General features: G+C 35.5%; 3 protein-coding genes across 3 annotated transcripts in view; 1 reads left to right on the forward strand and 2 right to left on the reverse strand.

The window, feature by feature from the left end:
- The window catches only part of LOC111518992 (calponin homology domain-containing protein DDB_G0272472-like), a 56439-nt gene extending 47778 nt beyond the window's left edge, over nt 1-8661 (reverse strand). Inside the window, exons 1-2 of the mRNA XM_023177495.2 lie at nt 6020-8661; nt 3018-5098 (exon numbers count right to left, since the gene is read on the reverse strand). Of these exons, the coding sequence (XP_023033263.2) occupies nt 3018-5098; nt 6020-8532 (4594 nt within the window). The 5' untranslated portion in view covers nt 8533-8661. The remainder of the gene's footprint in view (nt 1-3017; nt 5099-6019) is intronic.
- A 1092-nt stretch (nt 8662-9753) lies between these two features.
- LOC26530100 lies at nt 9754-16208 on the forward strand. Its single transcript, XM_023177496.2, is given in 3 exon segments — nt 9754-9789; nt 15598-15705; nt 15708-16208. Coding segments are annotated over 3 exon segments (453 nt in total). The 3' UTR covers nt 16017-16208.
- A 1437-nt stretch (nt 16209-17645) lies between these two features.
- Nucleotides 17646-19622, reverse strand: LOC6645369 (trypsin-1). Its single transcript, XM_002068149.1, has 3 exons — nt 19214-19622; nt 17892-18460; nt 17646-17822 (listed from the first exon to the last, which is right to left on the reverse strand). The coding sequence occupies exons 1-3, from the start codon at nt 19620-19622 to the stop codon at nt 17646-17648; spliced, it is 1155 nt and encodes a 384-aa protein (XP_002068185.1).
- Nucleotides 19623-27958: the final 8336 nt, after the last annotated feature.

A 27958-nucleotide genomic window follows, 5' to 3' on the forward strand; every position in this document is an offset into this window, starting at 1 on the left:
GGCACAGGGGTAGAGCAAAAACCCAATCAAACTACAGTGGAGACTGATTATCATGTACATATGTATATTCAATGACTTCACCACGAATCGGTTGAATGAATGAAACCCATTAAATTAAATTTTAATAAATATAAAATGACAATTTATACAACGTGTATAAGAATGTTTGATTGCTGGCAAACTTCGCAATAATTCCTCAACAAATATTAAGCATACGACCAGTTGTTACCGTACTATGCATAGATCTAATGTCTAATAAAGTTAAATAAGCATATATAAAAGTATAATTGCATTGTACAATCATATTATTATATACAAGTTTAGATAAATTATTAAATTAAATCATATTCTATTACAAAAATATTGCTTATACGTCACGTAGTCAATAAACAAACTCATATTATTTACAAGTATAGAACGATTATTAGATTAAATCATAATTGAGTAGAAGAAGGCAAACATGTTTTAAAAAATATTGCTCATACGACGCATAGTCCCTAAAAAACGTATAGTTTCAGCGTCGTTTAAATTTATAGAAAGATACATAAATATTTATTTTCAATATTTAATTTCATGTATAGAAAATATTGCTCATACGACGCGTAGTCAAACACAAAATCTGTAGACTTAGGGTTTTCTAAATTTATATGAGGATATGTAAATGTATAATTTCATGGAAGACTCTCACATATTTACATACAATATTTTGTATGTACATATGTAATGTATTCAATAATATTACTCATACGACACATAGTCAATCAAATAATAATAGTCGAAAGCAGTTAAGCCATCTAATTTTTTGATTTTCGAAGGAGTTCATATCATTTGTTTGGATAATCAATAAGCATGTTACCGATCAAATAATAATATATGTATTTTTAAAATGTTGAAATAAATATAATTCTGCATTTTTGGCATTTCGAACAATTCTCACTGTAAACATATGCAAATGTGATGGCCTCTCGTGGGTTCAGAACGAAAATTGCATTATTATTTCGCACCCAGGAAACGCATTTTGGTATGTAAATATTTCTCACGCGTACCTCCTACCTCTCACACACACTCTCTATCTGTCCGTTTGTGGATCGCTCCCTGTCTCTCCCTCATATGTGTGGCAGTATTTGGCCAGAGTTTTTGTTTAATTAAAACATTTTGGCAATATTTTATATATGCATTGGCCATTGAGAGCATTGAAATTTTGTTTTGGGATATAAGGTTTTATGCAAATTTCCCGCAAATTTTGCAGGTAAATCCAAATGCACAATGAAATATTTAAGCCAAACAATTATATACCGAATGCGATATTGTGTATAATAAAATATTGTTCAGTTTGTTGGCTTTTTGTGCATTTCCATTTTACCCTTTGATTTCACAAAAACATTATTGTGGGCATTTAAATGAAAACTTATGTATAAATGTATATATATATATATATATGCGTGTATGAGTGTGTATTGATGGAAATGTTTTCTTGTTATCTTCAACAATATGTTTAATAATCGATGAAAATTCTATTCTAATCAGCAGTTAGATAGATAGATAGAGAGAAACTAAAATATAAGCCTTCATGTATAAAGTGCTCCACTTATTATAGGATGACCAGCTTTTACTTTTTTCCCATACCACAAAATGAGACAAATTTATCCGAGTCCATTAGTGGCCATTTTGCATATGAAACTACAAACTCGAACCCACAAACAAAAAAAAACGTCCCTCTCGGAGTAACAATTGTGGTTTAAATGTCAACGAAAAACTGCAAAATTTTCGTCAAACTCATACGCCACGAGAAATAAATGGAGCTCGCTGTCGCTCTATCTCTTTTTCGCTCATAATTACACATAGACAAGAGAATTAGCTAAGTAAAAGGCAATTACAATGATGATTATGATGATGTTGAAGCGACCATTTAGCTGCTGGCACTCCCAGACGGTAGGGGCGCTTTTACTGTCGAACACTAAATTTCATGACCTCTTGAAAGTTTGCATTTTGTGTGTGATAAAAACTATGCGAAATTTGCTCGATTTACCAATTTTTTTGTTGATAATGATAGTTGAGTATAAATTTAATGTGAAATTCAGTAAATGGAATGTGAAAAACTCAAAGAATATCCTATACCCTTACTAAGCGAACAAAAGTTTTTTTAGTTTTCATTCATAGTTAAAGATATTAATTACACCTTGCTTTGATTTTATCTGAAAGAGTTAAGCACTATTATAGAGTATACAAATTTCGTGTATGTTTTTCAAATCTTCAAGTATAAGTTTGGTTAGTGCCAATTCTCAAGCGTTTTAGTAGTTTCAAGTGCAAACAAATGTGTCATAAAGATCAACACAAATTGGCTACGGCCAATATTATTGATAAACAATCTTTTTTATATTATATGTTTGATCATTTTATGATATACTGATGATAAGTAGGTAAGCTAACAGTTAAATGACAAGAGCAAAATTACAACAAAAAAATATACACCCAAAGTATAACTATATAAAATTTTAACATACATACATATATGTTGAATTAAATAATTCTTGAAAAAAAAATATACCAAAGTGGGACTAAGAATTTTTATATAGATTAAGAGCTTTATATATTTTGTGTTTTTTATTAAATAGAAAATAATGAAAAGTAAATTGTAAAAAAATTGTGAAAAATTGAATACAAATAATGGTACAAAAAGCTTTTGACAATTAAATTTACTACGCCATGGAAAAAGACTTCAAAAAGGGAACTTTTGAAAATCAACTAACAAAAAAGTGGCAAAGATATTTCTGATAAAAATCTAGTAAACGAAACAACTAACTAAAAAAACTGTATGGGTGATTCCCCATTGTTGCTTTAGTCATCATCTCAAAAGCAAAAAAAAAAATGTCCAAACATTCGAAACAAAAATTTGTTAATCGATTGATTAACTATCTTTAAAAGTTAGTCACAATTTTCTAGTTTTGCTTGATATTGAATTCCAATTTAATGGATATGACCAAAGGTGGCAATGACATCGAATGGCAAAGACTCACCTGTTTCATGTTCTCTATTAGGCGACAACGTTGACACATCATCCTCAGCAGTGTTTAGTTCGCTTACAGCATGTACTTCTTCTCCATTATTGTCATCATTATCATCATCATCGTCATTCTCGTCATCATCTTGGTCATCATGTTGCTTCTGACTGTCAGTGATGACCTCGATGACACTTTTCACCGAATCCATTGATGATGTTGCTGATACCAAAATTGGTGTTGTTATTGGTGTTGTTGTTGTTTCAGACATCGTTGACGAGGACGAGCCGGTAGAGGATGAGGTGCTCAGAATTGCTCCCTTTGGCGTTTGCTTCTCTGCATTGGGCAACTGATGGCTCTCAAAATGCAGGTCATTTGGATCCAATGCCTCATCGCTCGAGGTCGATAAGGGGGCTTCTGCTGTTGCTATTTCGACTACTGGTCCGGTGGATGCAGCAACAACGGCAGCAGCAGCAACAGCAACGGGAGTTACCGATGCTGTTACCTCTAATGCGGCACCGTTCATGGCCTGCTCAGTTTGTTGGGGCACATTTGGCAAATCGACGCTGGCCAAGGTGATAATTGGTTGTTCTACGCCCACAATGATGCGCTCTAAGGGTTTGGGTGCTTGCGACAATTCCAGGCTGCTGCGTCGCTGAGTTGGTGTTGGTTTTTCACTGCGTTTTGTTGGCACTGGTGGTGGTGCCACCTTTGGTTTCATCGGTGGCGATGGAGGTGACAGTTTCGGCTTATTAGTGGGTACTGGAGGCTTATGTTTAGGCTTTGGTGCCGGAGTGGGTGCAGATGTGTGTTCCAATTTGTTTGCATCCTCAATAATGTGCTTGTGCAGTACATAGCCAAGGTCTTCTTCTACCTTTACGGTGACTTCTTGTTCTTCCACCTTCTCTATCTTCTCCTTGTGCTCTTCATCCAATTCTATTGTAGGTTCTTCCACTTGCACTTCATGTGACTCCTTTTTCTCCTTCTCCTCGAAGGCACTCAAATCGAATCCTTGCTCATCATCAGCCAATTCCAAATTATATAGTTTCTCTGCTTCTTTCTTAACCTTTTGATAGCTTTCGATTAGTTTTTGTGCCTCCTGCTCTAAGCGTCTCTCCTCGTCGGTTTTCTTTAACAATTTGGCACCCTTCTTTGCGGCACTTTCCTTACTTTGTTCCAATTTCTTGGTAACTTGTTTCTCACCATCCTTGGTCTCGGTCAATGTCTCGGACAATTCCCTTTCAAATGTGACCAAAGCGGCTCCATCGTCGTCTTGTTCATGATGATCATTGTCATTGCCATTCAATATCTGTTCCCCTTCAAGATATGTCTCCTTATTGATCTCCTCGCACTCTGTATATGTTAGGCCATTACCATTTTCGGCCAACTGCAACTGTTTGCCACATTCGGATAAGGTCAAAATACCCGTTTCAATACTTTGTTTATCCTGTGGATTATCCAAACGCTCGGTCAAACGCATCTCTGCCGAGACAGTGGCAGTCAACGGCTGCAGCTGCTCGTCACCAAGGTCGAGCAAATTGTCGTTGCTGCTGATCTTCTTAAAGCGTGCACTGTTCGATTTGGTTGCCACATTGGTTAACAATTTTTTCTCACCGGTCAATGGATCGGTTGTTCGTAATGCGCTTAAAATTTGCTCCTCACTCTTCACACGACGCTCCTCGTGCACTGTGGTCGTTGTCTTGGTCGTTGTCATAATCGGTTCGTTTTCACCACCATCTCCTTGTCTTTCCTCATATGGTTGAAGTTTGAAGGCAATGTCTGGTATCAGAACATTGGATGAACTGCTTGTGCTAGTGCTGGTACTACTACTTGAGCTACTACTACTACTAGTCTTCATGGTGGTTACTTTAGTGGTTGTAGTGGTGCTACTGCGTTGACTTTTCACCGAACTTTCGGATACACTTTCCTCCTGTATCGTTTTTGTTGAGGTCGAAGAATTTGTTAATGTTTGATCCAAGCTCTTATCGGCTGCGTCATGGTCAATTATCTTATCATTCTCTTCGTTAGCTTCCATTTTGGACATCGGCAACTGTTGCTGCTGTTGTTGTTGTGGTAACTTCTCGGCTTTAACTACGGTTCTGTGAAATAACAAAAAAAGAAAAACAGAAAAGAAAAAAAACCAAACATTGTCAATCAGTCATCACACATTGAGTAATTATAATTATTATGGCCATTCTTATCGTATGCTAATTGTGTTCAACAATTCCCACCTATGTATTGTATATTGCAAGTCAGTGCTGCGCGAAAAATTCTTTATTCGAACCTTTGCCTTACGTCTCCAAAATAACACTGATTGGGCCAAGAGCGTTCTAATGGATTTTTTGTTTTTGCCATTCAGGTTCTTATCAGGTGTTTCGTTCGTTCGGCGTACTTTTATTATCAAAGTGAGAGTGTGGGAGAGTGAAGTAAACACACCGGCATTTGGGTCTTATCGAAACTTTTTCTTTTTGTATATATTCAGGAGAGAAGAATGTGCGAGTATGGGAGGGAGGGCAATGTATATATTATTTACTGCAAATATGACTATTGTTATTATCGTTACGTTTTTTTTTTGTTGTTATTTAGTTTCTTCTTCTTTTTTTTTTTTTTGCAAATTTTTGTTGGTGATGAAATCGAATAGGAACTCATTGTGTGAAGGGTTTGATAAGATTGTATGTACATACATGTGTACACACATATCCTTACTGTCTTTGTTTAAGGTTTTAAGTTTGATTAAGAAGATTAGGTTTAAAGACACGATTATCTTATCGAAGTCGACTTTTTATCACCTTACTCATGGGGGCTAACTATGGGTATGTAGTTAGAAATGTCATAAAAGTGTATCTAACAGACAGTGGGGCGCTTTGTCAACCCCCTGAAAAGACGTTTATATTTTCATAGTCAGCATCATAGTCATGTCGGTCTGTATTCCGTTTTAATTCTTGTGAACTCTCCCAAGTCTGGAATCGTTTAAAAGTGTGTTGGCAAAATGAAAATTATAGTTTATACTATGCACTCACCCATTTGTCAACGATTGTGGTTCCAGTGAGGAGAACTCTTCTTCGACTTCACCAATGGTAGGCAACATATTCGAGTGCCAATACATATTGAAATATGCCTCAGATGGTCCAGGGCCATTTATCAATTCGGGTGGTCCCAATTTCTCACCATCCTCGCATATATATTCCCTTTCGGCAGCATCATCCACATCATCATCACCCGTATCATCATCGGCACAATCACTACTCGAACTTGAATAGCAAGTGGTATTCTGTGTATCATCCACAACTTTCATACACTTGCCCACAACGAGAGGTGGCGGTGATTCTCTAGCCAAATCTTCCGCTTCGGCAGCAGCAGCCGCCAAAAGGGCCGTAATATCTGTAGCCACATTATCATTAGTCTTATCCTTATCCTGTTTGTGCACCAAATCGAATAGACTGGGCATTTTATCCTCGTCGAGAGTTTTGCTCTCATAGGTTTGAATTTTAAAACGAATCTCTCGATTACTAGTGGGCGATGGGGTATTCACTGGTGTGGTTTTCGGTGTGGTCGGCAATCCAACGGCTGTACCATTCGATAAGGTTGAGGTATACTGCTGTTGCTGCTGCTGCTTAAAGGTCTGCATGGTCAACTTAGGCTGTTGCTGAGGCGGTGTTGTGGGTAATAATTGTAGTTTAGGTATTTGAGTTTTTTGCAAACTCTGAACTCGTTCTGGTGGTTTGGGTTTCGGTCCTTTGGGCGAACGTCCATTGTTGTTAGTGCCACTGCTTGAACTGCAAGTGGAACTTAAGCTTTCGGTGGAGCTTTTGGTATTATTGTTATTACCATTCAGCAGTAGAACAGGTATAAATGTTCTTTCCGGCGTCCTTGCTGGAGCCTCTGCTGAATTAGCTCTCTGCAGCGGTGGACGTAATTGTCCCAGTGACGTTGGACTAGACTCCTTTGATTTGCTATTACGATAGAAACCCAATTTTAAATCTGTTTCCGATTTTTGTTTTTGCAACAATCTAGGTATATTTGAATTGGCAAGTGGCGGTGAGTTAGTTAAAAGTGATTTACTCATCATTGTCGTCGTTGTCGGTGTCGTCGTTGTCGTTGACGTTGGTGTCGATGGTGACTTTTGTGTGGGCGTCGAGACGATCGGTATGCGTGACTTTGTTTGCTGAGGTGACTGCATTTTTAAAGAACTCGTTGGTGTCAATTGCAATTTAATCTCTCCCTCGGTTTTGGCTCGCGAAAAATTCATACTGGCCTTGGGTATTTTTGTCGCATTTGACTCCTTAACAACAACATCTGTGGGTGTTGCTGGAGGTGTGGCTGCAGTGGGTATCCTTGGTGGTGCCACTTCAATTGGCAGCGACTTATTGCTACTGTTGTTGCTGTTGCTATTGATCGTTGCTATTTTACGTGGCATGGGTATTATGGATCTCTTTTTCGGCTCCACTGTGGCCAATTGTATCCTAGGCTTGGGTATGGGACTTTTAGTCAATTCCACATTCTCATAGACATTAATTTTTTCGGTCTTGAATTCAACATTCTCATAATTATTGCCTGGTATTATTAATTTCGGTTGCTGCTGTTGCTGTTGTTGCTCCAACTGAAATTCCTCTTCAAGCAATGTAAATGGCTTCAATACTTTGGCCAAATCATGACCATTTAGACTATTTGCCACCAATTCGGTATCCGAACTCATCGAGAACTTATCAATGACTGTGGAAATTGTGCTAGCCGTATCATCCGATTCGGATTCAGCTTTTATGGACTCGGTTAATAGATTAATATAATATTCAGCATCTGGTGGAGGTGTTAAAGGTTTCTCAATAACCAATTGCACCAATTGATTATTTGGCTGCTGCTCCCTGGAATTTTGGCGTTTCACTTGTAATTTTCTTGGCGGCACGGGAGGCGGTGGTGGTGGTTGAGCATTTAGTGTGATGGAAAGTTGTTCCATTTGTTGATTTTGTTGCTGTTGCTGCTGTTGTTGTTCCTCTTCGCTGGGTGGCTTCTGACCATGGCCATTGCGAACAATCAGTTTAATGGCCACATTATCCTTGAGACAACGCACACAATCGATGCGTGTCATTTGGGAGACATCATGGCCATCGATATTGAGTATTTCATCTCCCTCACGCAAATGACCCCAACTGGTGGCCACTTTGGAGGCAGGACTATCGGCTGCGCAGGATTGTATATAAAGTTTTTGCACCAACTCTGTATTCCGTGTACCACCCTGGAATTTTAAACCGAATCCCAATCTTTCACCGGGTAAACGATATAGGATAACATTCTCCGATTCATTCAGATTCTGTGGCACTTCCTGTTGCTGCTTCTCCTGCTGCTGTTGCTGCTGCAGTAGCTCCATCTCATTGATGGTCAGCACTGTGATGAATGAAGAATCTTCGGCAACAGAGCTTTGCCGTTTGACTAGCTGGTTCTTCAACTGGTTTGTGTCTTTGGTGGACGATGTTGGATCGTCGACTTCAACAACAGTTATATAGTCATCATTCGCACCAGTTGATGTGAAGGCCATAGTGAACTGTTGAAAAGCTCTCCAAAGCCCGACTCACCACAAAACAGGAACCGATCACTTGAGCTTTGTGCTTTAACCAATAAGTGATAAAGATTGTTGCTCTTGGTTGTTGTCTTTGCTTAGCTGTTGCCACAACTGAAAGAACAAGGAGAGAGAGAAAAAGATATTGAAGAAATAAATTAATTATGTATATAAATATAAATTTCACACACATAAGTAGTAGAGAGATATTTTTATAAGATTACGAAAATCCATAATATAAAACTTCTGAAATTTATTTATATATCATATATATCATATACCGATCAACTGGGTATGGATCTAGCCCATATACTTATATGTATATCTTATATATAGATAGATATATCTATATTATTGATTTAGTAAAGTAAAAAAAGTATATATATTATTTTAAAATACATTTCTTTAAAGTTTTGGTAATTTGCTAAACTTCTGACCTTGTTAAACAGGCATATAAATGATTTTATATAATTAGTTTTACACAAGCATTAACAATTATTATTAATAAGCTTTAATTAATGGCTTGAAAACGAATACAGTAAATAAAAACAGATGACTAAGTCAATTAAGAATGAATTATTTGTTTTTCTCAAGTTAACTTCGAATAATAAAATTTCGAATAATAACCCTAAACTCTTCAGGCCCAAAGACCAAAAACATTTTGGCTAAGCACATTAGAATGAGACTAATTATGAAGCATTTTGTTGTTGTTTTAGTTGAGCTAAGATTCAAGCTAACCATCAGCTAATTCACTGTAGTTTAAGCATGGAGTTTTGTGATCTTTCTACTCTTATTTCATATCAATTGAGTAAAGATTTATTTGATCTTTTTCAAAATTTAAAGAAAACACTTTGTCCATCTACCTATCCATTCATCTTTGTATCCTTCACACAGTGGCGCTCCTTTTTTTCATCTAACTAATGGCATAGTGTTTGTCTTCAGGGAATTCTCCTCTTTCGTTCTCTATCTCTTTTTCCCCCCTTTTTTTTTTTTTGTTTACTGTCAACAGAGTTGGAGGACTGGAAAAATTTTTATTTATGCCGCTTTGTAGCGCCCGAAAAATTCTCGGCAGCGGCACCTGTCAGTCAACACTTGAAGCAAAGCAAAAAAAAGCAAGAACAAAAAAAACAGTTAAGTTAGATAAAAGGGGAAACTGAGAGGTGGTTTTTTTATTTTGGGGCCGAGGGACCAAAACTGGACATGGGCAAGAAGAAGAAGATGAACGACAACTGGCTGGTCTGAGAGACAGACAAACAGACAGACTGACTGACTGACTGACTGGCAGCTCTATGGCAACCGTTGACGACGTCCAACATCGTGGCCCATAGAAGGCAAACAAAATGCGCTGACAGGGATAGCTTCCGCTTCACTACGGACTGACTGACACACATTTTACACAGATCTCCCTCCCTCCACCAAGAGAGAGAGAGAGAGAGAGGGAGAGACTGAGATACAGATATGGCGACAGATAGATTTAGAGAGAGAGAGAGAAGAGAGAGTGATGGAGATTGAAGTGCCCATCTTAGTTTTGGGGTGCTGTTTGAGTTTGTTATTGCTTCTGTCTAATTGAAGTCGAGTGTGTGTGTGTGTGTGTGTGTGTACATTTTGTGTAACTTTGAGACCATTTGATCTGACAGTAAACTCGGAGATTTTAGCCGGCCAACTTTGACATTATGCGCCACAAATTGTTGATAATACCACGACTTGATACATATAAGAGAAAGAGGGGCAAGATATATATATGTATATCACAATCCAAGTTAAGAAACTGGCTCCTTCTACTTCGTCTTTTGCTTCTTTTTCTTCTTCTTCTTGTTCGCCTGCCTGTCTGCCACAATGTCTAAAGGTAACAATTTATATAATGAAACTGATTTCAAATTTTTGTACGCGAGCTTTGTTCGTCGTCGTCGTCGTTGCCATTGGTAATTACCGGGTAACCGGCTAAAAAGGAGGAAAAACGAAAGAAAGAAAAAAACACTATAAGACGACCATCAGTAAGAAACAACAGTTATAACAAAAAGAAGACAGAAAAAAAAATAAAACATTAAAAAAGGCACCAAAAAAAAGAAAAAAAATAACAACAAAAATAAATACAACATAAAAGGAAAGTCAGAATATTTAGTAGTTACAATGACGCGTTAATGCCCTTTTTTGGGTATGAATATTTTCAAAAATTTCATTCAATTACTCTCACTCAATACAGAAACTGAACTGGAATAACTTGATAGTAAAATATATAAATATATTCCTTGAAAATGCTGTTAATGACTGTTTTGTCTATTGACATTAGTTGCCCATTGGCCATATTTTTATAAATTTTAAGCTATGCTTTTTTTAATTGGTATCATCAACAATTTGTCAATTACTCTTATTATATTTCATTTTAAAGGGCTAACAAGGGCCCAATTCCAATTGCATGATAAATCAACTATCAATGATCATTAACGAGTTGGCCACTGGCTCACCTTGCGGTCATATTGACTCTCTAATGACCACAAACATTACCAACTTTTAGGTTTACTTTAGGCCAAGTGCATTCGGTTGCCTAAAGACTACTTGTTGGTTGTAGTTGACTTTTGGGTATTTAAGTTGATTATGTTTTTAGTCTTGACAAATACCGTTCAAATGCCCAATCAACTATAGATACCCATTCGATATCGAAGTGTATAAGCGAAAATTGAAACAAGTTTAAGAACTCAACCTAAACCAACTGGTGGTGTTGGTGGTGCTGGTCACCTGTCCAGTCAAGCTCCGTTCGAATACTTTTCGATTACTATCCCAAAAAAGAAAACCAAAAAAAAAAAAAAAAACACAGGAAACATGTATTTGTGCCAAAGTCGAAGAAGAACCGCAACATGATTTTGCAACTTTCTTGGCCTGTTGCAGTTTTTTTTTCGGTTTTTTGTTGTTGTTTCTTTGAGATACAACAAAACCCGTCGCTAAATCATCTGTTGATGCTACACACATATACACACACACACCTAAAAACCCACCTGACGGGGCAAGTTTTGTGGGAGTCTCATGGGTTGCTGCAAGATTTGAAAAATCTTTGGAATTTTTTCTTGTTTCTACAGTTTAGTTTTCTTCTTTTTTTTGCACTCGTTGATTCTTTTTTTGTTTTTTTTGTTGGTTGAGATGTTGTTGTTGTTGTTGCAAGTTCGTTTTGATAAAAAAGAAAGTTGACATAAATTGTAAAGTTGCAGGAAGGAAATAATTCGAGTTTTTCGGTTTTTGTTTTTGGCAAGTTTTGTGTGGGATTTTTTGTCAATGTGTGTTTGTGTGTGTGTGTGGTGTTGTGTTGAAATAAAATGCATTTGAAAGTTTGGTGAAACAAGTTAATCGCCTTTGTCTCTTAACTTTTATTTCAGTCTCTTTTCCATTGGACTGAGTTATGTTTTAGTTACACATTGAGATAGAAAGAGAGAGAGAGAGAGAGAGCGTGAGAGTGAGGGGGGCAGTGCGGTCAGAGGTTGAGATTAATATGGGTAGGCGATAAAATGACAAGAGCCATGATAAGTGGATTGCTTTTGGAATAAGTTAAGAGTGATATATAGTATTGCCGGCTATGGAGCAGTTAGGAAATCTATTTCCCCTAGCTCACATACACACACACATACACACATACTCACACGCAGTTTGTTAACTAAATTATGGAGCCACAGAAGCTTTCAACATAAATTTTTATGGTAAAACTTTAAATCAAACAGGACTGACTGAACTTCACTTGCCAGGCCAAAACTAACTAATTAATTAACCAACTTTGTAAGAGAACAAATGCGAAAATATCGAAATATTTATTTTTTAAATCCACTCAAAAGAGACAAAACATACTTATATAAAACGAGAAACTCAAGAGAAGTTGAGTGCACACTTGCAATAATTAATTGGCAATAAAGGTGAAAACTAAATAAGAGTTGTACAAGAATTGAATTTCTATCATTACCCTATGAAGATTGTCTTTTTGAATAAGTTGTGGTTAATGATTTGTTATTAATTTTTGTATTATTTTTTATATATTTGTATATTTATTTAATTATATTAAGAAAATAGGAAAAGCCACAGCTACAGTGAGACATCGATAGATGTGATGGCTTTCGACTGGTGCATATCTTTCTTTTCATATTTTCTTAATGGATGAATATTTGCTTAGTTTAAAGTATATAATTTGACTGCACCGAATGCACACACCCTTATTGTACGTATCAATTTTATTGAATAAGCCGTCTCAGATTTCTATATATTTCTACTGATTGTGAGATATTTCTTAGGCTTTTCGCTCGCTGGATTCTAGTGGTCTGATCTCACGAATTGTCAAACTTGATCTTCATTAGGCAATAAAAAGCTTAAACACCAAGAATTATTCCAGTTGTTTTCCAATTTAGGGCTTGAAGTTAATACACACAGGTGGGCATGGCTATATCGACTTGGCTTCCCAAGCTGATCAAGAATATATATATAGTTTATGTACTAACATTTAACTTGTTTTATACTTTTTACTAGAGTATAAAATTACTGGCCTAGACTTAAGTTCATTTAATTGTTACATATGGGAAACAATTTTTGATTACTTTTCAGGCTGGAAACGAAATGAATGAAATTAGGCCTCCCCCTGACCTGCCCCTTCGACCATAGACAGACTGGTGATTCGTCCCCGAAGGCCCAAGAAAAAAAGCACGACCTCCACCCTACATATGTACATTAGTATATGGATATTGTCAATTTAGGATAGATTAATACATTAACATATACATTTGTGCTACAGAAATCACATCAGCGGCTGAAATCTAGGTGCATTAAAATAAAAAAAGATTTGTTGCAATTGTTTGTTTAATTTTACGTTTTTGCAAATCACAAGAAATTTTTATCAGGCATATAGTAAAATGACAATTATTATGTTATAATACCAAAGTAAGTGTGTTAAACAGGATATTGCTGATATTGTTGTCGTCATATTCATGTTTTCTTATACCTTTTTCTACAACTGTGATTCGTTTCATTAATTTCGTAATGGTCAGTTTAGTTGATCTTATGACTGTTGTTATAGTATTTAGTTTACATCATAAACTGTAAAATGATGTCTGACTATTCTGTAAAACCAACACTTTTACAGTATTCTGTTTGTTCGTAGCAAAAGTATTGAAAATTTTAAACTTCTAGCCCTTAAAATTCTTCTAAACTTACTCTACATAAAGCTCAGGTATCTAGCCAACAGTTTTGTTACTTATTTTATTGTTAAAATACAAAATTTTCCCTTTGAAACGCTGCAGAAATTAATCATATGAATAAATCATTAATCTAGTACGACTATTCAATGTCATTAATTTAACCAAAGTTATAATAATTTATCTTAAGGGTTTCGGAAGTTACAATCATGTTGTTGGAGATCCTCTAACCACTAATAACAACGTGTAATAAATCTTAAGAAAAATTAAATAGAGTCATCGATGAAACACGCGAATATAAAATAAAGTGAAAGTTGATTTTGATGGAAAATCAATATAAAAAAATGTTAACAAAAGGCGGGAAAATGTATGTATGTAGTTCTAATAAGTTAGTTTGAAATTATTTGAAAATTCGTATAGTTTTGTACACTTTATACAATGCTCCTATTGCTGGCCATCAATTTTAATTTTGTGTAGTTTTTCATTTCCTTTTCACTTACCGCATTTGGTAATTTCATTAACAAATTTACTAAAAACTCGCTCACAATCATCATTTTGATAAAATGTGCTTTAAATGCTTTTTAATTAAAAACATTTATGCAAATTGCGCACAAAAGCAGCAGCAGCAGCAACAACAACGGCAAACATAGCAAATAGCAATTACAACAATAGCAACAAATGCTAAGTGCGCTTGTGAACAAAAGTGCACTACACCCCTTTTTCTCATCTCCCCCCCCTTACCATCACTACTGTCACTCTTCCCTCTTGTTGTGTTGTCGGTGTTGTGTCTCCTTCATAGCAAAGTTTCACACCATTTGCTATGCGACTGACCGCAGCTCATTATCTTTACTGACGCTACGCAAATTATGGGAAACTAGCGCAACACAGTGGCCCCTCTGCCCCTGTCCCAACCCCACTGCCAACTAAACCACCTTGCCCCACAATGCTCTTCATCGTGATAAAAAGTCAATGCTTATGCTAATTTTCTTTTTTGCCTTGGCACTTCCTTCCCCTCGCACCACGAATGCATTTTAATTGCACTTTTTCCTGCTAACCAAGAAGAAAAACATTAAAGAAAAAAAAAAAAAAAAGTGCACAACTAATAACTGAGCAATTTATTAAAATGTTTTGCGGTGTGCCACTGCCTGCCACTGGGAGAGAAAAAAGAAGGCGGAGGAAGAGGGAGGGAGGGCATTGCCGTAAGGTGTTTTGTATACTTTGTTGTTGGTTTCGGTTTTGGCATTAGTTTGCTGGTAATTTGATTAAAAAGCAAAGTCTCCTCGGTTTATATTTTTTGTTTTTTTTTTATTTTTCGTGCTATTTTGGCCAAATGATCAGCGAGGCGTGAAAATTTCTCTAACCAAGTCGCTGTTGGGCGATTTATGTGAGAATTATGTTAAATTAGCCAACGAAGCGTGCGGACAATAACAAAAAAAAAAAACTAAAAATCTGTCAGAAGAAGAGTTTTGCAAATTTATTTAGATAAAAAAGAATTAAAAACCTCAAAACCCAAAAAACTCAACCTAAGACCAATGTCAAAATTTTTTCAATTTAGGTCATGTTTTTTGTTATATAAAATCAGTTAACAAATTTTATCTTTAGACGTAATCTTTGGAAAAAGAAAGTAGAAAATTGAACAACATATAAGATGAAAAGCCTCTTCCTCTTTTTCTCTTTGTTTTTCTCCCTCTTGATCTTTGCCTTTTAGTTCAAAAAGTTTAGTTTTCATTTATGGGATTTCTACAATCAAGTCTCAACAAACCTACAAAAAATATTGGCAATGTCATCTGAATCGAAAGACGAGATTGGCTATCTACTCGGTGTCCTTTATATAGAACTAATGCATCTTGTGGAAGAACAAGTATGGGCTCAATTCCAATAGGATGTCAATCAATCTCGTGCTCTCTTGATGCTGGCCAAGATTAGATTACAGCAAGGTAATCAACGTATTGCGGCTCAACTGTCATGTTCACGACCCTACAAATCGGTAATACGGCTATAGTTCATGAGGTCATGCCTTGTGTCATGGCTTGGAAATCGCTAAGACATCGGATCGAACCAGCTCGGGCTTATGTTCAACCATTGGGAAATATCTTTAGTTCACTAGTGTCATGTGGCTTGCATGTGGCCACTCAAAAATGGATAGCTTGATCCACACAACTATTGAATGTGGTCAATGTCAATGGTGAGCTAAGAGCCACATTAAACTCCATACACAAACTCAAATGGATCATTGGCAAAAAGAAAATGACGAACACGAAGACGAAAGAGGAGAAGAATGAGAGGAATAAGGCTGTTTAGAAGGCAACATCATAAAAGAGTGGCCAATAAGAAGACGGCAAATCCGATTACAACTGGCAGCAGCAATTAGATCTATAAATAGGATACAACTCCACCGATCGCCACCGAGCGCCCTCCCTCCGCGCCGTCAGACCATTCATTTTCTTTGCAATTCATTTATATGTATGTATCAATAATTAAATGAAGTCTTAAAATGGCAAACAAAGAGAATGAAACTGAAATACAAACAACAATGCAAGAAAAATAAACAAAGCACGAAAGAATTCAATCATTAACGATTAGCTTATACAGAAAAAAGTAATGAAAAATCGTATTAAAAAAAAACCTCTTAACACATTATTAAATTTTCAATTAAATTAAATTCTAACTTTAATTTTTAGTTTGACTTCTGCAGCTACAAAGAGGTAAGCTTAGCCACAGAAGTAAATGTCTTAATATTAATCACAATTTCACAAGACTAAACTAAGAAACTATCTTAAACTTAACCTTAAACAAAAAATAGTTAAAGATATTAACAAAATTAATAAGTTTTTTTTATTAAACTGTTAATATTGAAATTAAAATTAGCGAGACTCGATATTTATACGATATTACATGGATTGAAGAGATTTGAATTAACTTTAAGTGCAAGAAAAAGCAAATCTCGGAAGCGTAGCTATTATTTCTCATGTAAGTATAAAATGAATGTAAAATATGAACAAAATCCAAACAGAGAAATGCATAACAAAACGTTAAATCATTACGATTGAATTAACATTTTAAGTGTAGTATGTAGCGGGATCTACCAATTTTTGCGGCAAATTGATTAGTTTTTCAAAGTGATTCCAATTTTGATTTTCCTCAGTGCATTATATGGCATGGGCACGGGCACGGGCACGGGCAACGATTTGCTGCAGTCTAGTTAAAAATAAAATCAAATGCCAACCGTTGCAGCAGCAACTGCAACTGCAACGACAACAACAACATTGACAACATTGTCGATTGTCCGCCGCCGCCCCACACTTTAGCTCCCCACACACACACACACACACTTTCCAACCCCTTCCCGCTTGCCACACGTTTGTTGCGCCATGCTTTATTTTATTTTATCCTAGACAAGTGCGGCGGCAATTATGCGGCATTTTCTTTAGTCGCAAACTAGTTTTCTCTAGATATCTAGAGTTGCCACAACAACAACAAAAACAACAACAAAATACCAGAAATAACAAGAAAATCCATTAAATTGTGTTCGGCTTTCATGGGAAATAAAGGGATTGAGATAATGTTGTTGTTGTTGTTAATATTTTTTTTTTCTTCTTGTTTTTCTTAGCAATTGTTGTTGCTGCTGCTGAAGTTGTTGGTATTGGCAAAGTCGTTGACAAGTTTCTGATAACAATGTGTCAGCAGCAAGAGCAACAGCAACAGCAGCAAACGTCCTTGGCTTCGTTTGTTCGCCAAGAGATGACTTTGCCAAAAAGTGAAAGACAAAGTACTTAAACCAGCAACTGGAATAATACACATACCACCACGACTACTGCGAAAAAGTCCAAAGGGGACAAGGTCAAAATCACAAAAGTTAAATACATAGGCAACAATTGTAGGTTAATCAATTTTCTATAGGAAAATTTTAATCAATTGGAATTTGAATTCTTAATTCTCACAATAGCATGAGTCTCGTGTATTTGCCGCTATCCAGTCCAAATAGCGACTAGTGCGAGTATAAACGCCTGGAGCATCGGGTTTGGCACAACCATAACCAAAGGAAACAACACCAGCTTGACGGAATATCCTCTGATCGCGTACAATTAAAGGACCTCCACTATCACCCTATATAACAGAAAAGAGTATGTATTACTTTACCTTCTGTTTTTTCGTTTACTTTATCTGTTGTCATACCTGACAAGCATCACGTCCACCAGTTCGTACATAACCAGCACATAGCATAGTATCCACAATCATGCTTCTATATGATGTGGCACGACATTGGGCATTCGTTATTATCGGCACTGTGGTCTCTTGGAGTACACTTGAGGTTGAGCCACCCTCCTGACTTAGACCCCAGCCGGCCACAATGGCCTTTTGGAAATCGAAATTCTGTAGAAAATTGCTGGGCAAACATATTGGACGCATTACATCCACCAAGGCAACTGGCTGAGCCAACCTCAATAGGGCTATATCGTGGACCAATGTAACTGGATTATAACCAGCATGAGCATTAGCAAATGCCACAGCACGTGTGATTCCCAAATGTGTTGAACTTCTATCGAGTTGCAGCAGACGCACTGAGACTCCATTCATATCCATGCCATGGACACAATGTGCAGCCGTTAAAACATAACGATCATTGATCAAAGTGCCACCACAAAACAGGAATGTTCCCCTGATAATTTGAGCTATCCATGGATATTTATTTGTACGCACCTGAGTGCCGCCCACAATACGATTTACATTTGGCACCCCGCAGGCTGTATATAGAAGAGATCATTAGGAAACTTGTGTCGTAAATTGGTCGTGGGAAGTCGGAGAAAAGTTGCTTGAGCTCCAAACAAAAACAAAACAAAAACATATTTAAAAAAAAAGAAAAATAAATAAAATACTGAACCTTTAAGACCAACCTTTTTAGAAGTCTAAATCTATTAACAATTATCTAAAATATGTTTTAACACTATTATACTGTAAAATACGATTTAAATTTTAGATTATTGAGAGATAAGCTAAACTAAACTTGTTTATATTTTCAATATGCTGTGTATAACACTTCTGGCATGTCCAATATTCATTTTTGAAACATTTTGAATTGATTATTGTAGTTGTAAGTAAACATACATATACAAAAACTAAGCTGTAACCTTGATAAACTCTTGAAAAGTTTATAACAAATTTTGACGAATTCATCCATTTTAAAATTAAATATGAAAATTGAAACTTTAATCGAGACCAAGTTAAACTTGGTCTACAAACCTCTAAACGATTTTACGATTTAGCACAAATTTCAATCAAAACAAAAAAAAAAAAACAAAGAAAACTATATAAAACCAATTGCCATCGTGTTTTTGTTGAACGAATACCTCCCTCTAATTACATATATGTATGTATGTATGTATCCTGGTTTAGTTTGAGTCTACCTTTTGAATTCCCTGGAGCTCACTTTGGCTTTTAGTCTTTCTTCTCCCCGTTGGTTGCTTGTCAGCTTATATTTTGCCCCCCCTTCTACTCACTGCAACTGGCACAGCGATTAACGCGAAACGCCTTAGCATCTCCAACGCCCTCTAGAGGCGGCGATGAAGCAACTATCGTGGAGTCCAATGGAGTCTCATTGCCAAGCGGAGCTGAAGCAGCTGAAACGCCCAAGACATTCGATAAGATTTGCTGCTTATGTCCCTCAATCAGATCATCAATGAAATCCGATTGCACTCCAGGCGGTGGACCGTCAGAATTGGTAGTGGTGCTGGAGCTGGAGCCGGTGCTTCCATTGACTATTGGCAATGGAGGTAAACGTGCGGGTTTTGGATAGAAATAACCAAGTTTTGGTCCATTATAACCAAAGGTGGTCAAAGCTGAAACCGTCGAACCGGCCAAGTAAAGGCAACATAGTACAATAATCAATGTTGCCGTATAGAATTTCATTCTTTTCACGAGAACCGCACAAAACGCTTAGCAAAAGTAAACTGTCTGTGGTGAATTGGCTTTAACGCCTTTATATACAAGTATTTATAATCATTTTTATAGATCTATATATACATATATATAGCTATTAGATCCTAATGGGTGAGCACTAAAAATGCCAATCACAAAATTTTTTATCAGACAACAAACGAAATTTGTTTGTTGAATCCGCCAGAGAGTTTGCATATTTCCAAGCCCTTTAGCATCAATTGACCTAAATTCACGATTTTAAACTCATCTGTCAATATATTTTATAGATATTTATATAGTTATTTTTGGTTTTTTTTTTCTAGTTATGCTAAAAAGGCCGCACAAGCTCTCAATTCTTAGAACTGTTGACAGCTTCACAATTTATGTTAATTGTTTTCTTGTTCTTGGTTTGCTTTCTTCTTCATTATATTTTGGATCATAATTTGTAAAAGATTTATAACTTTATTGCTTTAAATGTTATTCCATCATGTTCCGTAAACACGATTTACAGATTAGAAAGAAGAAAAGGTTTGGTTCAGTTCGGTTGGGTTTGGTTTGGTTTGGCGTTTTTTTCTCCTTTTCTTCAAAGATTTATCTTCACATCAATTACAAGCAATAGAGAAGAAAGTTAACCACAAAGAAACTAAATATAGGTCATTGGTTAAGGTACATACATCGGTTTTTGAGCATACCGCAATGTACAATTAGGAAATGAATTGAAGTAATCTTTGCTTTAATTCCTTAACAAAAGATCGTTTAATGAGTTTTTCTTGAGTTCCTAATAATATGAAATGCCTTAACGTTCAATGTGTCGGACTTTTTGATAAGTGTGGCTGCAGAGTAATGTTAATTAAATTACAAACACTCAATATATAAACGATTTTTAAGTGTCCTTATGTTTGTTCCTTAAATTTAAGCTTGAATTATCAAAAAAGTCATTTTTTAGAAAATTATTTCACTTTCTTGCAATAAATTGGCGTTGTAGTTAAAGTTTTCAGCTAAAATGTTGATAAATTGTGACAAATTTTTCTTGTAATATTTAATAAATATTTTCAACCCCACCTCATCAACAACAATTTATATATGCTTTAATATACTCTTCTCAAAATCAAAATCAAAACCAAAACCAACTAATATCTAATAATCGCAGGTTATTACAGCTTCCCAACGGAAATGGTCATCAAAAAACGCCCCGACAAATATGAAAAAAAAACAATAAAAATCATAAGATTTCCTCTTCAAGTCCAATAAATGAAAGTAAATTGACTTCAACAGAAGAAAAGAAAGGGATAGAAGCACTACAATCTTCTAATAAGGTAGAAAAAGATTCTTAATTTGAAGCAGAAGAGAAAATAGAAAGTAAAAAAATCGAATAAATATACAAACCAAATGCATCAGAACATACATACTCTATCCAAAACAAAATTGGGTCAAACTAATGAAGACGCCCGATAAAGATGTGTATAATCGAAATGGAAATATAATCTGGGCAGCTTGTTGGGCCAACACAATGAAGGCCAGACCCAAATTCAAGCCCAAAAGAACCAAAAAAAAGAAGCTGGGGGAAAAAAATGACACAAGGTGTAGATCTCCCCATCCTAAGACCAAGGTAAGTGCTGGTGAAAGAGCATCAAAGTAGGTAAATATTTGGGTCAGCTAGAATGAGTTAGAGACCATGATCACGATGATGATGATGATGATGACGATGATGATGATGATGATAATGACGAGACGATGATGACACCAAGATCTGACTTTTGCAAAGAAGAAAGTCTCTCGGCTTTTAATTTATTATTTATATGCGACTGGCCGCAGCTCAGAATCAATGAAAGAAAGTTCTGCCACAGCATCTCAAAGAAGAAAAAAAAAAACGATAAGAAAAGATAAAAAAAAAAATACAGGAGAAAAAACAAGTTTCCCTCGCTATCAGAACGAAAGACTTAGGCAACGAACTTGTCGTGAATCTTTTCTTCCCTCTCTCTCTTTTTCTCTCTCTCTCGCCCAGACATCTTCATTGAGAAAATACTCGCGCCAGAGAGAAGAAGACTTTTGTGTGTTGCGGTCCATTGAGTGAAGTGTTCTTTTTTATTATGCTTGCTACCCTGTAGCCGAGGCACGTTAAGAGCATATTGAATGGAATGGAAAAACGATTAAAATTAATGATTAACTAAATTGTAGTTCTAAACTAAACTAAAAACTAAGACTAGAGGATATTTTAAAGATCTTTAAACCACACTTTAAATGTAAATAAGTAAAGAGTAAAATGCATTTTTTTTTCAATTGAATCAAATTTTTGCAATATTCAATAGGCAATATCACTTAACAGGTTAAGTAATAATTGAATGATTGTTATTTATAACAATTGATTACTTACAATAAGCAATTAATTAACAGACAACCCAAAAAAAAAACCTTTCATTTTGTTTGGCCAACACAGCAAATGGAATGCTGGGGTAATTGATTAAGCCTACTACAAGTCAAACTTTGATTGTAAATAAAACTTTTCCCTTAACCTTCCGGTATCAAATGTCAATTTGCATTAAATATCAGTGACCTTTTGGGATGGCAAATGCAATTATTACTAGGGCATTTGGCAAGTCGTATACTCTCAATTGAATATGCTCGATTTTGATGTCTAGAAATCTGCGCCTTGGCTATTTATGGTCAAGTTGCTAAGCTATTGCTGTTGGTCAATGCGTTCCACTTGCGTTAAACTGGGTCAAATGCAACAGCAGCAGCACTCGAATAAAGAAGGAGAAGAATAACCAGAAGAGATGTTATACGATCCAAGAGTACATCTCAAATTCGATTCGTTGGTCACAAAACATTAAGGTCTTCTGTCAAAGAAGAAGAAGAAGAAACAAAACTTGTTGCTGCTGCCGCAGCAGTTGTTTCTGCTGTTGCATGTTTGGCATGCGTTGGCCAGACAAATTTGTTAGCAATTATCGCATTTTTTATGTTGCTTTTTTTGTGTTTTTTTATACTTATTGTCACTTGAGCTTTGTGTGCACACATCATTGCTTACATACCTATTTATGTATCTGTAAGTATGTATAGACTGCAAACATACAACAACAAGCTCATCCAACAAGCAACTTTCTCAGGCTTCATTAAGTTTCTCTTGCTTTTGGCCAGAGACTTGACTTTGGGCACGATTTTTGCTTATGACTTTTGAATTGTTTTTATGAAGTTGCTTAGTAATTTGTTAATGGTTTTAGTTTTTTTTTTATATACCTATTTATTAAATTATTTTATGTGGTTTGAATTTAATTGAATTGTATGTATAAAGAAAAATGTTATGTATGTTATTTCAAATATGAAAAGTGGCATTCCTTTTTGCCAAAATCGAAAGACCATTTTGAAATTAGTTTTGAAAGTCAATTATTATACCATACACCCATAGGGTGAAATGGTATATTAAAGTCGCCAAAATGTATGTAACAGGCAGAAGGAAGCATCTCCGACCCCACAAAGTATATATATTCTTGATCAGGATCAACAACCGAGTCGATCTAGCCATGTCCGTCTGTCCGTCCGTCTGTCCGTCCGTCCGTCTGTCCGTCTGTCCGTATGAACACCTAGATCTCGGAGACTGTAAGAGCTAGAGCCACCAAATTTGGTATGTAGACTCGTGTAGTATGTAGAGTGATCAAGTTTATTTCAAATTTTTGCGACGCCCCTTTCCGCCCCCGAAATTTAAAAAAAGCGTTTATCTCAAAAACTATTCCAGCTAGAGACACCATATTTGGTATGTATATTCGCTTAGTAAATGCACACATTTTGTATGTATTAAAATTTTGCCACGCCCTTTTCCGCCCCCGTAATTTGAAAAACTTGATTATCTCCCGTATTTTTTTACCTTATGCAATCCAATTTGGCACACTTAAATTTAATACTAATATCTAGCAAAATACCAAATTTGATCAAAATCGGACAAAACAGTCGAGTTATGCATATAAACGTTTTTCCATAAGGCCGGAGTTGGCCGTTGGCTGGTGAGGGCGCTAGAGTGTTCGTATGATTGAGTGAGCGAGATACTAAGATAAGAAGCATGTGAAAATGCATTTGTTTAATAAAGTTGAAATATTTGCTTTACTGGTGTATGGTGTATGGTATACCTAAAACGGCGAGACGACTTACTTACTTCATTTTTTTTTTACTTTCAAAAAGTGTCAGCAATTTTTATGATATGACTATTTTATTCAAAATCACAATGCAAAAAAGTTGTGTGTGTGTGTGTTTTTTTTTTCAAATCCTTTACTCATTTCCGTTCAGTGTACGAAAATAATTTCTAAAAATACAACTGAAAACAAGTTCGTTTCTTAAGTCTTTTGTTTTTCTACCGCCATCGATCTGTCCAAGTATACATATATCGAACATGAGTCAATATAAATCATTAAAAAAAACGTAGATATCATTGTGTATATATGTATATATACAGATATATATATAAAGTGTATGTGTTTGTTGTATTGTATCTATCCATCGGACTGCGTGGACCACCTTCAACTTCATTTGACATTTGAAAGTAAGCAACAAAACTTTGAGAAAAAATATGCAAAAAAGAAACTGAGAAAACACATACACACACACAAATTGAGATAAACAACAACAAAAACTAGTTTAACAAAGCAGTGAAAAAAATATAAATAATAGAAGAAGAAAAAAAAACAGCACAATCCAACACAAATCACTCTCATTTTTTAACTTTTCATTTGTTGTTGTTTCCTGTGCTTCTTATGTTTTTTTTTTCTTTAAAATCAACTGTAAATGAAGAAGAAAACAAAATCAAAAACAAAACACAAACTTGCATCGGCGCATTGACTTCCCTTTGGACGCTCCATTTACGGTTTAACCCAGTCGTCGTCGTCGTTGTCGTCGTCGTTATCGTTGTCGTCGACATAGACGTGTCCAACGCCTTTTGTGGGTTCTACTTGATGTCATGTACATGTGTGTGCGTCTATGTGTGTGTGTTGTTTCTTTGTGTGTGCTTTGTATGTGCCACGCAATTGTGCGGTGAGGTAATTAATAAGCCACCGGCCACCGCCACCGCAACCAACTCCAATTGAAATCGAGTGTCGTACAGCCGGGCATACTAAGTAGCTGAAAACCGATATAACTACATACATATACATATATATATATATGTAGGTACCTATATACATATACATATGTGCATGTAGTTGTCGGTTACTGACCATACGCAAGACAAGTTTCGTTTCGTTTCAGTTTAATGTTGCCTGATTATTTCTTTTTTTTTTTTGTAAGGCTTCGTTTTGCAAAACAACCCCAAAAAAATAAAAAAAAAAACAAATACGAAAAACAACAACACACTTCAAAGCAGCAAACGAAACAATTGCAAAAATCCATTCCAATACCTTTCAATGGGCATCAAAATTTTGAATCAATTTTCTTACGAAATGTAGACAACAGAGTTGAAGAAAAAAGTGCCAATCTAAAGAGAAAGAGATTTATTTAACTCTCTACTCTATTGAATTCAATTTCAAATAATAATAATAATATAAAGGTTTATATTTACTAAACTTAAGCAAATGAATTAAAGTTGTAGGTTGAGTGAATTAGTTAAAGGTTAGAGTTGAGTGAATAATAAGATTGAAAGTTATAGTTGAATGCTACTGTTGATGGCTAGTAATAGTTGTAGAAGATTGAAGTTGGGTGAATGATTTTGAAAGAGAAAATAAAACGAAATAGGTTAAACGAATCAGTTTAGTAAATGACAAAATTATTTAACAAATTTATTAGAAAATTAAATTGAACTTCATATAATAAAATAGCTATTGGATAAATATAATGAATTCACCAACATCTACATCCTCTCTATTTATACTAAATCAAACTGATAAAATTAATGAAACAGTTCATCATTTTGTTGTTTTTGGAAACACATTAAAAGGCTCAAACCATTGATAAGGTTTTAAATAGCTATCTAGATGTTTACTCTTGATCCTAAGCAGTTTCTTAAGAACTCTCAACTCGTTATCTGTAGGTAAGACTTACAATAAGTTAGATTTTGTTACACTTTGACCTTGTTCGCAACCTTTGTCATGAGATTTACACTAAAATTGTTTAAAAATTATAAATATTTTTTTATAAATCGAAAAACTAATATAACATCTTTGTTGTATTAAAATTTTTTCTATTCTTTGTAATTACAGTGAGAAACCTATAGTCTAAAGTTATAATGAAATATTTAAGTGTAGCTTCCTTCTCCCTCTAAGGTTAGATATGGTGAGCTCTGATGATAACTCCTTTCCCTTCTTTAATGGATGCCTCCTAGTCAGGCACTTGGCCGTCATTTAAGTTACGATTTATCAGAGAGAAGAGTTCATCAAGAATTGGTTGAAAGGATTAAATCCCTACAAACGATTTCCTTATGGCCTTGGATAAGAAGTTTCTGTTGTTACAAAATTGTTAAATTAAAAGACTTTGTTTTTTGGTTTAATGAGGTGTCTTAATTTTAAATTTACTTGAAATGAATTGAGAAAATGGAAATAAATGTTTGATTTAAAATGGATGTATTAAATTTGATGATTCATTTCATGTGAATTTTTCATAATATATCTAGTAGGTTAGTTGGTTACAGACTTACCAACTATAATCTGATAGATTGATAATAAGCAGTTGTGATGCGATTATATGAAATTGCTCCAAAAAGAAATTATGAAGGCAAGATCGAAAAAAAAGAATTCTGTTTCACAAATTCCAGAAGCAAACACCGTTTCGAATAACTGTTCCCATTGTTTGCAGTCATTGTCGTGGCTATTTAGAGTTCCAATGTTCATTCACTTGTGCTGTTTGTTGACCCACTCTAAGCTCCAACTGACCAAGTGACAACGACGGCAACGACACCGCTTCTGATGATGATGATGACGATAGCAGAGCCAAAGCTAATCGTCCAGTGCTCTCATTATTAAATGTGTGTGTATGTGTGTGTGTAGACCGACAAAACGTCATTGCGATTTCCGCACCTACTTAGAGTGACATGTGAACAACATGTCTAACCGTAAATCCCTATTGACCTGCATTTAAGCCATCCATCCCCAAAGTATCGACAAAAGGGCCAATTGTTTGTTACTCTCTTTTCTCTCTGTTTCTATTACTGCTTTGGCCTTTTCACATTAGCTTCAATTTCAATTTGCAAAAGAGACACACACACACACACACACACACACAAACACACACTATTTATATGTATATATATATGTACATATATTTCGCCTGTTTTTCAACTTTAAACAAAACTTGTTTATGGTTTTTCTGCTCTCCTACAAGAATGTGGCCATAGCTGGAAAACTGGGTTAAAATTGTTAGACAACCAACTACCACCAGCCAATGAACCAACCAACCAACCAACAACCAACCAACCAGCCCGACTCCAGCAAGACACACACACACACACACACACTTGAGCTGAACCAGCTGAACATATATATGTATATACATATATATCTTTTTTTTTTTGCATAGGTTGGGTCTGGGTCTGAGTCTCTGACGTCTGGCGTCTGATCCATGAAGTATGCCTCAAATCGCAACTGTTTTTTTTCCTTTTTTTTTCTCTCTTTTTTTCAGCAATATTAACACCAATCGACGAGTAAGTCTCGCTTGCTGCTTGTTGCACAGGTTATAACAAATTTGTTCTTGCGTTTTTTGCATATAAAGTGATAGTTTAACATTGGCATCAAATCGTTGGCAACATACATACATACATATACATACATACCAGCATACACACATGCGTATGTACGTACATGCCAAATGCCGTAATATTTACACATAACGGAAACTATAGACTAAATTTGTAAAGTGCCACCCAACAACAACACCAAGAATATTGAAAAGAAACTTTAATTTGCTATATCTTTCAAAAAAAAAATAATCATCTATAGAAATGCATGGGGGAGAGTGGGGCTAATCGAGTTATCTTAAAATATAACAGCACGATCCGAAAAGTGATAAGTATCCCAAGATCGCATTTCGGTAGGCTATATTTGGATAATAAACTTACAACTTAGACATGTTCAATTCGTAGTATACGAAATATCTGGAATTATGTAATTGTTAACCTCGAAAATCAAATTTTTTTTGCCAAGAAATGGTTTTAAAAACATTGATTAAGTTTTTAGTTTTGATCGATGTTAACTAAAACAGGTTCCAAAATGTAGTAACTTATGGTATGTAATTCGTTTATTTAAACAAATTTAAACAGTTTTAAAATTTTTAGTTTAAAATGCAAAAACTAAGGGTGGGGCAAAAGTATAGGGTGCGAAATTGATCTTATTGTTAGATATAAATGGAAACGTCATATC

Source organism: Drosophila willistoni (assembly GCF_018902025.1).
Source record: "Drosophila willistoni isolate 14030-0811.24 chromosome XR unlocalized genomic scaffold, UCI_dwil_1.1 Seg143, whole genome shotgun sequence".
Taxonomy (NCBI): domain Eukaryota; kingdom Metazoa; phylum Arthropoda; class Insecta; order Diptera; family Drosophilidae; genus Drosophila; species Drosophila willistoni.

Excerpts from the sequence above, each read along its gene's own strand:
- LOC6645369 (XM_002068149.1), bottom strand. The coding sequence starts at position 19,622 with ATGAAATTCTATACGGCAACATTGATTATTGTACTATGTTGCCTTTAC. Across the intron at positions 18,461-19,213 it reads TAATCGCTGTGCCAGTTGCA|CCTGCGGGGTGCCAAATGTA; the intron begins GTGAGTAGAAGG and ends TTCTATATACAG. Across the intron at positions 17,823-17,891 it reads GTGGACGTGATGCTTGTCAG|GGTGATAGTGGAGGTCCTTT; the intron begins GTATGACAACAG and ends TCTGTTATATAG.